The sequence below is a fragment of the Vanacampus margaritifer genome, chromosome 19 (genome assembly GCF_051991255.1).
Source record: "Vanacampus margaritifer isolate UIUO_Vmar chromosome 19, RoL_Vmar_1.0, whole genome shotgun sequence".
In the NCBI taxonomy this organism is placed as follows: Eukaryota; Metazoa; Chordata; class Actinopteri; order Syngnathiformes; family Syngnathidae; genus Vanacampus; species Vanacampus margaritifer.
Genome location: NC_135450.1, coordinates 9,086,574 through 9,098,699, shown reverse-complemented (window position 1 = coordinate 9,098,699; position 12,126 = coordinate 9,086,574). Strand labels below are relative to the sequence as shown.

Genomic DNA, 12,126 nt, shown 5'->3' with positions numbered 1-12,126 from the left:
TTGTCCGGGAGACTGCCGAGGGTGAGAGGGGGTCCTGCGGCTGTAAAATGATCCAACTGGCCTCGGCTAATCCCCTGCTAACCCCCCCTCACTCCCGGGCCTGACCCCCCTCCCAGCCTCAATTCATGCCCCCGTACTACTGCCGCAGTATCGCCGCCCTCTGAATGATGCTAAAATGTCGCTTTTAAGACTAAAAGTAAGCTAATTATGATTGAAAATGTGTGAGGATGAGAAAGCAAGATCCAATCGGAGCTATCTGAATTTGCTCAAAATGACTGCTTCAAACCAGACTAGCCGACTTCTTGCTCAATTGGGTCCAAGAAACTTTTTCGTGCGTCCTGGTTTGTTGGACATGACCAGCAAATTTTCAGTTCAGGTGAAACTGGAGTCTGCCTTTTTATGGTGAATCCTCAAAATGATCGTCAAAATGTGACATCATTCTCTGCCCACAATAGACGGTGTCATCTGAAAAGTTTGACAGAAAAGCGTTGACCATGTTTTGAGTGTATCATGACCACATTTTCAAAATTAAAAAGCAAAATATACAATAAATTCTCACCAGGAACTATTTTTAACAAATGTAATCGCTAGTCAATCTGGTGACCGGTGGTTGTATTATTACTTTAACTAATGCTAAATGCTATCTTGGTTGACGGTTCAACAGTGCTAAACAAGCAATGCAATCACCATTACCCACCTTTACCCTGCACCGGTCACGCATTATAACACTGGAAATATGCCGCCGGAAAAGCTCAGACCGACAACCACAGCGTTAGGCTAGTAGGACTACATTTCCCATGATTCTTAGACACGGAATCAGGAAGTAGTTCTAGTTCCAAAAAGGGACACAATGAGGTTGGCGAAATACATTGGGACTCGAGACACAAGGCTCAAATGGGACTGTACCGTTAAAATCTGGTCACCCTAGTTTAGTATACAAAATTTACTTCCAAAGGTGGTTCGTTCGGGCTTAATCTCTGATACAAGGTAGCTTAAGTATGACAAGATGTTGTTTTCCTTATACACACCAAGCTGATCAAAATATGTCATTGCGGAGTTCAAAATGACCACGACAAAACAAAATGGCTGCTATGCTAGCTATGCACCCAATTTCGGGTGCCTGTGGTTGAGTTTTTACGCTTGAATTGAACTCTGCAACACACGCTAACAACGTAGCTATGTGCTAAGTGGTTTTAGCGCCTTATATGTTTAAATGGGTTGAATTTAATCAACTGCATGCTAGTTTAATTGAGAAGAAATTCTCCATGTGGGGAACTCGAGGTGTCTCATCCGCTATGACAACCCCCCCACCAAGGGACACCCCACTCTTTTGAAAATTGTTCCATCAAGTCCAGTATTTTGGGAATGGCTTAATCACACTGAGTGGTCCTGATGACATTTAAAGAAAACGTCTGCGCGACACGATTAGCAAAAAGAAAGCGGCAAAAAGCGTAAATCGGCCACTAGACGACTTCTCATTAGAGGAGTGGGATTATTGGGCGGCCGGACGTCTTGTTGACGTTAAGTCGTTCCCCGCACTAGACAGATGCCTTGCCGATCTTCTTGCCATCCATTCCTCTCCCGTTTTCCCCCTCCTTTCCTCTCTCTCTCTCTCTTCCTGTGAGTGACAGCTCAATGGCCGCCTCTCCCAGGCTTATCAAGCCTCAGCAGATGGTTGACTTGGATCGCTGTTCATACGGCACGATCCGCGACGGCGATAAACGCCGTAACAGAGGAGGGGGGGATGCGAGGGAGAATGGATGCCATCTCTCCGTGCTTCAACCCTTTCTTCCTCTCCTCCTTCGCTTCCCGTTCCCACCTGGACCCCCGAGATCTCGGTCTTCTTCGTCCTCCACCTTAAGCCCTTGTGTCTTTCGCCCCTCCGTTTTTGGATATGAAGCCGCGTGATTGTCTGGGCTCCCCCCGCCGGGCTGGCGCCTGTCTAAAGGGCCCCTGGATCCCCTCACTCACTCAGGGGGCCCTTCAGCCATGCCAGAGATGCCCCCGTTCTCCTTTAGGAAAAGGTCAAATCCAGTCTCCTCATCATCCCTCTTGCCTAACCAGTGATCCCTACGATGTCATCCTTATGCTCCAGCCTTGGCATTCTTCTGCTTGGATCACTTTTTTATTCTCTTTTATTGTCCTACCAGGGCTCAAAAGTGTCTGGAGGGCCACTGCCCGAATTGCACCCCCCCCAAAGGTCAAACCCCAAGTGTGCAGCCTAGTCCATTTCGTTCAGTTTTGGCCATCTTCTGGCAACCACCGCATTGCACCTGCATCTTTCCATCCATTTAGCCTGACCCGCTTTTTGTTCTGGTCCCGCCCCCTCACTTCAGTCCCTAATTAAACCAACAGAAACTAATTAAATGCAGCACCAGGCCTGGACAGAGAGAGACGAGGAGAAGGACACAGGGACAATGTGTAGAGAGGGGGGGGGGGGGGGTTCAGATATTTGGATATGTTTTGACCTACACTGCTTGTGTTTTTGTAAGGTATTTTTGGTTCTAGGCTTCATTTGAGTGCCAAGCGAGCACTGTAATCACCAGCACACCAGTCACATGATACAACTGACACCCTGGAGATATTTGGAACGCGGGATTTCGGGGTGGGGGGGGGGGGGTACAACGGGGACAGAATAGAATAGTGAACGTATTTAAACACAGCCAAGTGTCTGTGAGAGTCCCCAGAAAAAAGCTGGCAAGAAGTGATGGAGAAAGTCATTAAGAGAAGCCTGTTCAAGTAGATAGGCCCCGAAAGGAGATTTGAAGAGGGGGAACTGATTGCACATGTCTCATTGCGGCTCTTCACCAGTTCTCAGCACCTCGAGGCTTAGAGAGCGCTTTCAAAGGCACGCTCCGCACGGCACAGCAACATAGGCCCCTTTTGAGAGTGTTCAAGAATTTTTTTTTATCTATACCTTTCTATCTTTTAATCAAAGAAACTTGAACTGTTAGCACCATATTTGAAAAAATACAAATGTGTCATAATTTAGATCAGTTATATATTCTGTTCTGATAGGCCTTCATTAGCCCCACAATTGGAAAAAGTTATATATTTATATACATAGTCTTTATAATGTATATACTATATTATTTGCTAAAAAATATGAAATATGATTAGTATTAATAGACTTACAAAGAAATATGCATTTATATTTATGATTCATCAAGGTAGAAACCAGATTTAATCAATTTTGATTTTATTGTCTCATCTTAAATTATATTTAGTGTTGCCAATATTAAAATTTATGTGATTATTCTGCCATATTCTGTACTGCTCAATCTCACTAGGGTCATATACACTATTATTATTACCATAACTTATTATTGGTAACTGACATACATACACATACTGTACTTCATGTACATATGCATACACTGTATATAAAAAGTGATTTGTAGCCAAGAAATGACATAACATACAATACATTGGACGGCCCTTGTGTCACGGCTTTAAAAAAAATTGTTAAACGGCGACACCTTTTGGTGGAATTGTGGTATTGCTACAAAAAAGTGATGCAATAAAACGTGCTCTGGCGTCCTCTTCTGGAGGTTTAGGAAATTACAACACTTTGTTTCTCATTTCTTCAACCGCTCCACAAAGTGCTTGAAATATAATTTAAATCACATAGTTACTGTCAAATGTAAAGATTTTAATTATGTATATGTAGTTATGCACACGCAAAAAGTCAGTATGTTAACTGTTAACATTTCAAATGAACCGTCTGTGGCATTTCAACTACCTTCTGCTCTCGCCGTAGACGTTTGACTTTGAATATATTTGACTACAGTTTTTACTAATATTTTACTGCATTTAAAATATATTGTTTGGTTGTACTATATTGTAAACACAAACAAAAGAGGTCCTGAAAGTGACTATTAAAGAGGGTGAGGATGAGACAATAGTGGTACAAATTCTCCTTTTCTTTCACATGCCAGATTTCAAGTTGTAAGCTCCTGCAAACTTAAACTCCAGCATGCTGGAGGAACAACAAAGGATTGTGGTCTACTCTGTGGAAACCAGCAGTGTCTGTTTCTTAAAAATAGAGTAATGCCTCTCACAAGAATTCAGGTTTTTTTTCTTAGTGAAGAATACCGTAAAATGCTCTTCTTCGTTCTCTTCCGGCTGTTGTCTTTGCATCACTGTTTTAGGAAATCTTTATTCTCATTCGCTCTAACTTGAATTGCTGCAGCTTCATCTTTGCGTGTAATTTATTCAAGACTAATTTCTAGGTCTCTGCCCAATCTTTAGTATTTTAAAGCCAACTTTCTTATTTACTATTATAATCCTCAGAAATAATTTGCTTGACTGCAGCTTGTTTTCTTATTTCTGCCAGATGATGCCACTGTGATCTTATAGAGATGCGGTCTGCTTTTTTACACCCCTTGACAACCTCCTTCATGCAGTATGACAAACTTAATAGTGATCATAAAATGCTACACCTTAACAGGTTTATTTTTAAATCCTGGTTGTTCCCACAGTTATTACGTTTCCCCTTAAAACGATTTCTTATGGGGTCATGACCTAGTAGTTGGGACACTAACAAAAAATAACACTAAAGCTCTGAATAAATAAGGTCAGGATGTTTTCTGAAAGGCCCCAACAACCCAGTAATTTGATTAAAAGGGTACATGAACAAAATGAAAAATAATGTTGGGAGTCTCTATAAAAAGGGGCGCAAAGAGGATTTTTTTTTTATCCTCAGACAGCCTGATTAATTGTCACGATATGTGGGGGATAAACCCAGTAGCTCCTGATAAGTTATTTATAAATGTTCGATAACATAAAATAAATTTAACTCGCTTTCAAAAGACCCGTTGAAGGATAAAGTGGCTGTCAATGCATTTTACGGCACTGTCGTAAAACGTCACCGTACGGCAGTGTTGCAATGGCCTTTGCTGCGACAGCGCTTTACGGCAGCAGGGAGAGCTCGAGGAGAAAGCAAGCGAATAACGTCGCCGCCTCGCGAACCCCTTTTCGCCTCAATAATCCGCGGATTTACGACACTTTCGGCGGAGTGGCACCCGCGGCGTTGTCGTAGCCCTGCTTGGCGTCGTGAATGAATTTGTGTCCGACGTTTCCCAAGCGCGGATCGCCACCTTGATGCGGTGGGATGGCCACAGTGCCGCCTGGGCCTAGTAGCGCACTGCCCGCATCCCCGGCTGAAAGTCCACCTTTCCCCGGGGCTGGGGGCGAGGACGGAGGGCCACGTCGACCCGGGGACGACCCCGCGTTGGGGAAGCCGCTCGCTGAAGCCAAGCAGCCGGGCAAGAAGAAACAGAAAAACATGCTAACTCGAGCTAGCCCGCCGGCGTTGCACCTCAAAATGCCAGCCGTGGAGCAGCAGCAGCTCAATGGCTTGGCCGGTAGTCCCGTGGAGGAGCCTGGGGGAGACCTTGACAATCCGAGAACGTCCGTGGACGACTGTGACAGCGGCGGCGACGACGGCGGGACCCCGGCCAGCCCCAACGACGTGGAACACTGCCAACGTGAAGGCCCCCGCTCCAAAAACGGCCGCCACCCGCCGCTGGTTAACAATAGCATGAACGGGATGCCGGCCCGTACAAGAACTCAAGCGGCGCCGCTCGCCTCCGAGAGTTCCGGGGACACGGAACAGCCCCAGCCGCCCTCGGAGGAGCTGGCCAACCTGGAATTGGGCGCCTCGCCGCAGGAGGACAGCCACGGCATTTGTTATGTACGCTACGAGTCCGAGCTGCAGATGCCGTGGATCATGAGACTTATCACCAAGGACTTGTCTGAGCCTTACTCCATATACACGTACAGGTACTTCATCCACAACTGGCCGCAACTCTGCTTCCTGGTGAGTGTCAGAAATCCACCATTCTTCATACCGCATTTCCATGACGGCAATAATTAGACAATACACTACAATAGTTCATAAGTGACGTGTCAAGTACTTTTTGGCAATATTAGATACTAAATGTGTAGTGGTTCTGCTTCCATAACATGCTTTTTTTGTGGTTGCCAAGAGCTTTAGTACTTTTTGTTCTGTGGTTATCGTTACTGTTGACCTTTTTAGCTTATCATCACTGGAACACTAAGGGGAAAGAAAATGTGTTATTTCCCATTGAATTCGAGCTCCGTGTCAAGAGTAGTTATGACTGTATGTATTATTTTCAAATATGAAGAAAGTAGTGGCCCTAATGGCAGCTTATAGAAGCTTTACGTTTCTCCTTGCCCGCCAGTCGTAATGTCATTGCGAGAACTCTGACACAACCAGTTTGACCACAATGTCAAAACTTGTGGGCTCTCTGGTCCCTGACAACATGGCCGTGTGCCTGCCGCAAAATGTGATAAGCATATGAATACAGCCACTTTTTGTGCACTGTGTGTACACCAGGGAAAATATGTGCTGCATATGTCTGTGTTTTTTTTATTGAACCAAATATGGAGTATTTTATGTTGATGCTCAAATGCAAAATCTAAACGATCCACTCCTCAACGGCAAAAGACTGCAAATACAAAACCGCCACTTACTTTCGTCACCATATATCCATGTTTTTGGAGGACACAAATTAAGTAATCTCATGTACTTCAAACTAACTGTCAACGGTTCTTTTTGTTGTTGTCTTTTTAAATTGATAAAACTAATTTGGTCCTGGCTTCTTACCAGACCCGCTCTGTTGTTCTGTGGTGGAGAAGTACAGTCTTGGGGTTGCAGGCGTTCCTAAGCTATGTCTGCCATCTAGTGGTGAACACGCTTATTACTTTTTTTTGGTCAAATTTTTATTTTCAAAAAACGATTGGACAAGCGCTGCCATTTTTCCATCCCTTTTGTACACAATGGTCCCTGCAATCGTAGTTCCAAGGGCCCATCCCTAGGCCCTCTGCCATTATTAGAACAAGCCAGGGGCACGCACATATATCGGTCGAAAGTTGAGTTTCTGGAGATTTGAATGATGCACAACATTTTAATAAACAATCATATCTGCAGGCTTAGTGAGCACTTAAGTCAGACAATCGTAGATGCAACTCCCCTTTTCTGACCCCCTACATTTCCAAGAAGGTGTCCAACTCCATCCAAACTGGTCCAGTAAAAGTATTGCGGGAAATTGTTCGCTCACACCAACCCTTACATCCATAAAAGCCACATTATTTGTTGTTGCAAGCTAGGGCTGTGCTATTAATCGAAATTCAATTACAATTTAAATTATTACACTCCACATTTACAAAATCAGCATAATCTTAAAAAATATATATTAATACTAATTTTGAGTTGTTTATATTTATACATTTGCATCTTTTTTTTAATTTTAAAATAAATGTAATAAACTAAGTTTCATCCAAAAGGAACTTGCATAATTATAGTGTTTCAAAGAATTATTTGTCTTAATAATATTTATGTTTGAAACATTGTCTTGTTTTGTACCAAAAAACAAATGATTGTCCTCATCGTAATTTCAGCGATTACCAAAATAATCGTGATTAATATTTTCTTCATAACTGAGCAGCCCTACTGCAAGCTGCAAAATCCGTACACTATCGAGTCATGATGCGTTTTAGTCCTAAATTGGTTTGTGCCATAAAAAGTTTCAGTTGTGCTATTACTGTTTTGCAGTTATTATAAATTATTTTTTAGGTCATCCAGCGTCATGCAGTCATTTCATGAATATGATTCCGGCCGGCTCCAGAGTGAAAAACTCCCAAGCACAAAGACGAAATCCCCCATTATTAAACAATCAAATGCACTTAATAGTTGTTGAAGAAGATACATTTTAAAACTAAGCTGTGTGTTCGTGCAGTTGGAGTGGACGCTAACTGTCTGGCTCGTTAATGTGATTTGAAACACGCAATTCGACACCTGTTACAATCTTTGTCAGAGTGTACGTTTGCTAGTAAAATGTATCAACATGTATCTACTAACCTCGCAAAAAATGTTCGCTGCAAATCCGTGAATACTTTGTGGACTGCCAGTTCTTTTTTTGTTGATTGCTGCTATCAATCGACGTCGTTCGTCTTCATCAGTAGGTATGCGATAAAAAGCAACATTTTACTCCTTTGTCTGTCTGTACAACCGACCGCACAGCAAAATATGACCATTTTATAAGATAATCGATTAGATAAAGGACTTTACGCTATACGAGATTCAATGGTTACACTACAGGCAAGTGGCTCTTTTGCCGTCCAGCGTCCCGGAGGGGGCGTTCCCATGAGGGCTGTGACGTCACGTACAAAAGGTCAATAGTTTGCCAGTTGCCTTTTTTTTTTTTTTTTTTTTTTCATAGCATCATAGCACGTCAAAAAGGGTCATATGTCTTAGATTTCATGGCAAAACAATGTTAAAATGCGGATACAGTCTTTCAACTCTGGCTAGAATTAAATAGTGACAAATTAAAAAGAATTTTTATCAGACTTAACCAAGGGTCCCCCAAATGGCACATATTAGGGCCTGGACCCCCGTTTTGGAAAAACCTGTGTAAAATGCTGATTTTGTGTAGGATTATTGTCTAATTGAACTGGAACTAGGGAAGACGTCACGCTGTGATCCTGTTGTGTTTCCCAGTCCACTCCCATTTTTTATGAGATGAACTCAAATATCTAAAACTTCTTCCACATACACAATATCACCATTTCTTTCAAATATTGTCTAAATCAGTGATAGTGAGCACTTCTCCTTTGCCAAGGAAATCCATCCCACCTCAGGAACGTGTTTGTGATTGTGTTTGGGCAGGCCATGGTGGAGCAGGAGTGCGTCGGCGCCATCGTGTGTAAGCTGGACATGCACAAGAAGATGTTCCGACGCGGGTACATCGCCATGCTGGCCGTCGACTCCAAACACAGAAGGAAAAGCATCGGTGAGGAAAACGAGCCGCTCTTTGTTTGGCTTATTAATACACACAGCGAGTCCTCGGATTATGATCGAGTTCTGTTCCTAATCTCAATTTGTATTTTAGTGGCGTCGCTAACATGCTCTAACGCCATCTTGTTGTCAGGTACTAATCTGGTGAAGAAGGCCATCTACGCCATGGTGGAGGGCGACTGCGACGAGGTAATCACGCCCTCAAAAAATCTATTCATTTTTTTCCATACCGTCGCCCCCCAAAAAAAAATCTCCCGCCGGTTTCCCCCGCAGGTGGTCCTGGAGACGGAGATCACCAACAAGTCGGCGTTGAAGCTGTACGAGAATTTAGGCTTTGTGCGGGACAAGCGGCTCTTCAGATACTACCTGAACGGCGTGGACGCGCTGAGGCTCAAACTGTGGCTACGCTGAGGAGGAAGCCCGATTTGGAGGACGGAAGGGGGAGGAGGAGAAGGGGAGGGGTGGGTGGGGGGCAGACGATCAAGCCTGCCTGCCTCATTTCACTCTTGACATACAGACACACGCATACATGCAACCAGTATGCACATATACACACACACACACACACACACACACACTATTCTTGTCCTCCAGATGTTTCCACGAAGACCCCTTTTTCTCCCGTCATGAAAAAAGATGGGGGGGGGGGGGGTTTCTGTGATGACCTCGACGTTGTTCGACCTTCAGACTTTTGGCAAGGACGCACGGACGCAAGAAAAACAAGTAAGCGAGGGGCCTAAAAGACCCCCAAACTTAATGGTGGAGTTTATTTTTGTGTTTCTTTTTTTAAAATCCTCGCAGGGGTCATGACTGCATACAGTTCATACATGCGTGCGCGTCATTGGCTGCCTACATTTGTGTGTGCGTGCGTGCGTGTTTGAGCGCCCCATGTTGATCAGTTCCCTGTTTGTCCACTTGGTGGTGATGTTTCTGCCGCCCGCGCCTCCGAGGACTGAAGCCTGTGTCAAAAACGTATTTTATTGTGCGTGTGTCCCGAATCACTCCACGAGCACCTCAAATATCACCTCCACTTTTTTTCTTTCTTTTTTTTAAGAAAAGCTTTGTCGTTCATAAAAATCCAGTGAAGCCCAAATTTGGAAAACCCCTTTTCCCTGATTTCCTGACAAATACCCGCCGCTTTACCCACGTTCAAATGCACTGGCAAAAAGGAGATAACGCCAACAAGAACGACATGCAATAAGCACGTAGACCTCCGCCAAGGCCAAATGATTCGTAGAAATTGAATCAAATTACAACTATGCAAAATTGTTATCAAAATGTGTGCAATATTTGCTGCAAAATTACCAAAAATGACAGGAAAATAATTAGATTTTTATCAAAATGTGTAGTGTTTCCCGGCCACTACACAAAGGTTCCTTTAAGTCAGTTTGGCCAATTCCAGCGAACAAACGTACCACATAATGTCCTTGGCGGAGGTAACGGCATGTGGGTGAGCTCGTCCGCTGTGTTCCGTGTTACACACTGTGCTACCATTTTTCTGTTTATGTTCATTTCAAAGCTGAAAAACAAAAATTTAGAAACCACGCCACACTTCTTACAACACACTGCTTTGTTTTGTGGTTTTCTTAAAAAGAACAAATGTCAGATGCATTTTTTTGGACATTGTGTGTACATCTTATTTTGAATTCGCAGTGGATTTATTTCGATCTTTTTCTACTATAAAAAAAAAAGCTCGCACACAAAAAGTAGAACTTTTTCACTCGTAAGGAAAACACAATTTAATTGTTAAATAAAATTTTACTCGCAAATTAGTGCTGCACTGAAAAAAAGAAAACACTAATACAAGTCGCAGTTAAGAAAATAACTTCAATATGAGAAAGAAATTGAATTTCACCCGACTAAAGTAAAATGCTACATTCTCATAATATTATGACTTAGTCGTCCTTGTTATTTGTTCAGTGAGTCCAAATTTTCTGACAAATGTCACAATAATAGGAAGAAACAAATCAAAATTTCATGAGAATGAAGGTGGAACATTTTTTATTATTACCGGGCTGCGACTGCATAATTTAACATATTTCTTACTTTACACTGTTTGTTTTCTATTTGATTGCAGTTTTCGTCAGTAAAGCATAATGCCAAGAGTTAAACATTTCTAGAGAATTATTCGAATTGAAAATTCGATTAATAAAACGACACGGCTTTCTCAATGTTTTTTTTCTTGTGTAGTTTGGCCATTCAAAGACATCAGTTGTTAACACTATGTATTGCTAATACTTTTTTTTTTTCTCAACGAATCCTCTGAATTAGACTTTGTCCTTAACGTTTTGACTTGGAAACTTGCGATTAATCTGAATATGCATATAGACTCCTCCCTGTGTGCTTTTATTGCACCGTTATGCTGCCAAAAGTCACATTTGACGTTAGAACAATGGGAGAGAGAGAAAATCAGAATTACAAATTATTATTTTTATTTTTTTTCAAGGAAATTGATCCTCCGTGTGCGGGCTTTTTTGTCACTATGCGGAACAGTGTTGACTTGTTTATTTTTTCCAAACTTCATTTGCCCCTCCCCAGACTAGATGTTTACTTCTGCGCTCCTGGAGTTGTTTCCGTGGGGACGGGGCTATTTGAACCGTCTTCCGTACGTCGATCTAGACAAAAAAAGATCCATTGAAGCGCGCGACTATTCCCTCACATGTCATAATGCTGTGAACCAGGCAGTGCCGTCGTCTTTTTTCTTTTTCTTTTTTAAAGGGCATTACAGCCTGAGCTTATCCGACTGAAGGGCTTTGTCGTCTTTATCATTTAAAGAAACGAAAATGATGAGCCACCCCGCTTACTTGGAAGTCCATTGTCCTCACTGGTGCCATCTATGGACCACACAAAATGATCCTCCGCCATTCACGCTGTGTTGAAAAAAAGGCAAAAATCTTTGCTGTTGTTTCTCTGCATGTCAAAATTGTTTTGCCAATCACCCCACCCCGCCTTTTTTTCTTCTTCTTCTTCCTCGGCATACGCCCGCCCCTCGTTGATTTGGATCTGGAAAATGTCTGATAGCTTTTATTTAATGTGGAGAAGAGAGAGACAACAAACAAAAAAGAACACAGAAATAAATTATTTGATTTTTTTAATGCTGTACAGCGGACTGGTCTCACTTGTTTTTGAACACGAGTCGCACAACATTAGATTTTCTGAAATTCTTTTATATTGAGAAAACACAAAAGGTAAATAATCTTTCTTTTTTAACATATATACCCTAAAACAGTATTATTGCATTAACACCTGCAGTTCAACAATGAACAGACGAGAAACAGAACAATCAAATAAGATCCAATGATCCA

The 12,126-nt window shown here is 42.5% G+C and overlaps 1 protein-coding gene across 1 annotated transcript; it reads left to right on the top strand.

The window, feature by feature from the left end:
- The first annotated feature begins 4,877 nt into the window (after window positions 1–4,877).
- naa30 (N-alpha-acetyltransferase 30, NatC catalytic subunit) lies at window positions 4,878–11,923 on the top strand. Its single transcript, XM_077553162.1, has 4 exons — window positions 4,878–5,821; window positions 8,693–8,816; window positions 8,955–9,010; window positions 9,095–11,923. Exons 1-4 carry the CDS (start codon window positions 5,114–5,116, stop codon window positions 9,230–9,232), a joined length of 1,026 nt encoding a protein of 341 aa, XP_077409288.1. The 5' UTR covers window positions 4,878–5,113; the 3' UTR covers window positions 9,233–11,923.
- The last annotated feature ends 203 nt before the right edge of the window (window positions 11,924–12,126 follow it).

What these genes read in the sequence shown, in the direction of transcription:
- naa30 (XM_077553162.1), top strand. Translation starts at nt 5,114, where the DNA reads ATGGCCACAGTGCCGCCTGGGCCTAGTAGCGCACTGCCCGCATCCCCG. An exon ending in ACACAGAAGGAAAAGCATCG is followed by an intron (nt 8,817 to 8,954) that starts GTGAGGAAAACG and finishes TCTTGTTGTCAG; the next exon opens with GTACTAATCTGGTGAAGAAG. An exon ending in TGGAGGGCGACTGCGACGAG is followed by an intron (nt 9,011 to 9,094) that starts GTAATCACGCCC and finishes TTTCCCCCGCAG; the next exon opens with GTGGTCCTGGAGACGGAGAT.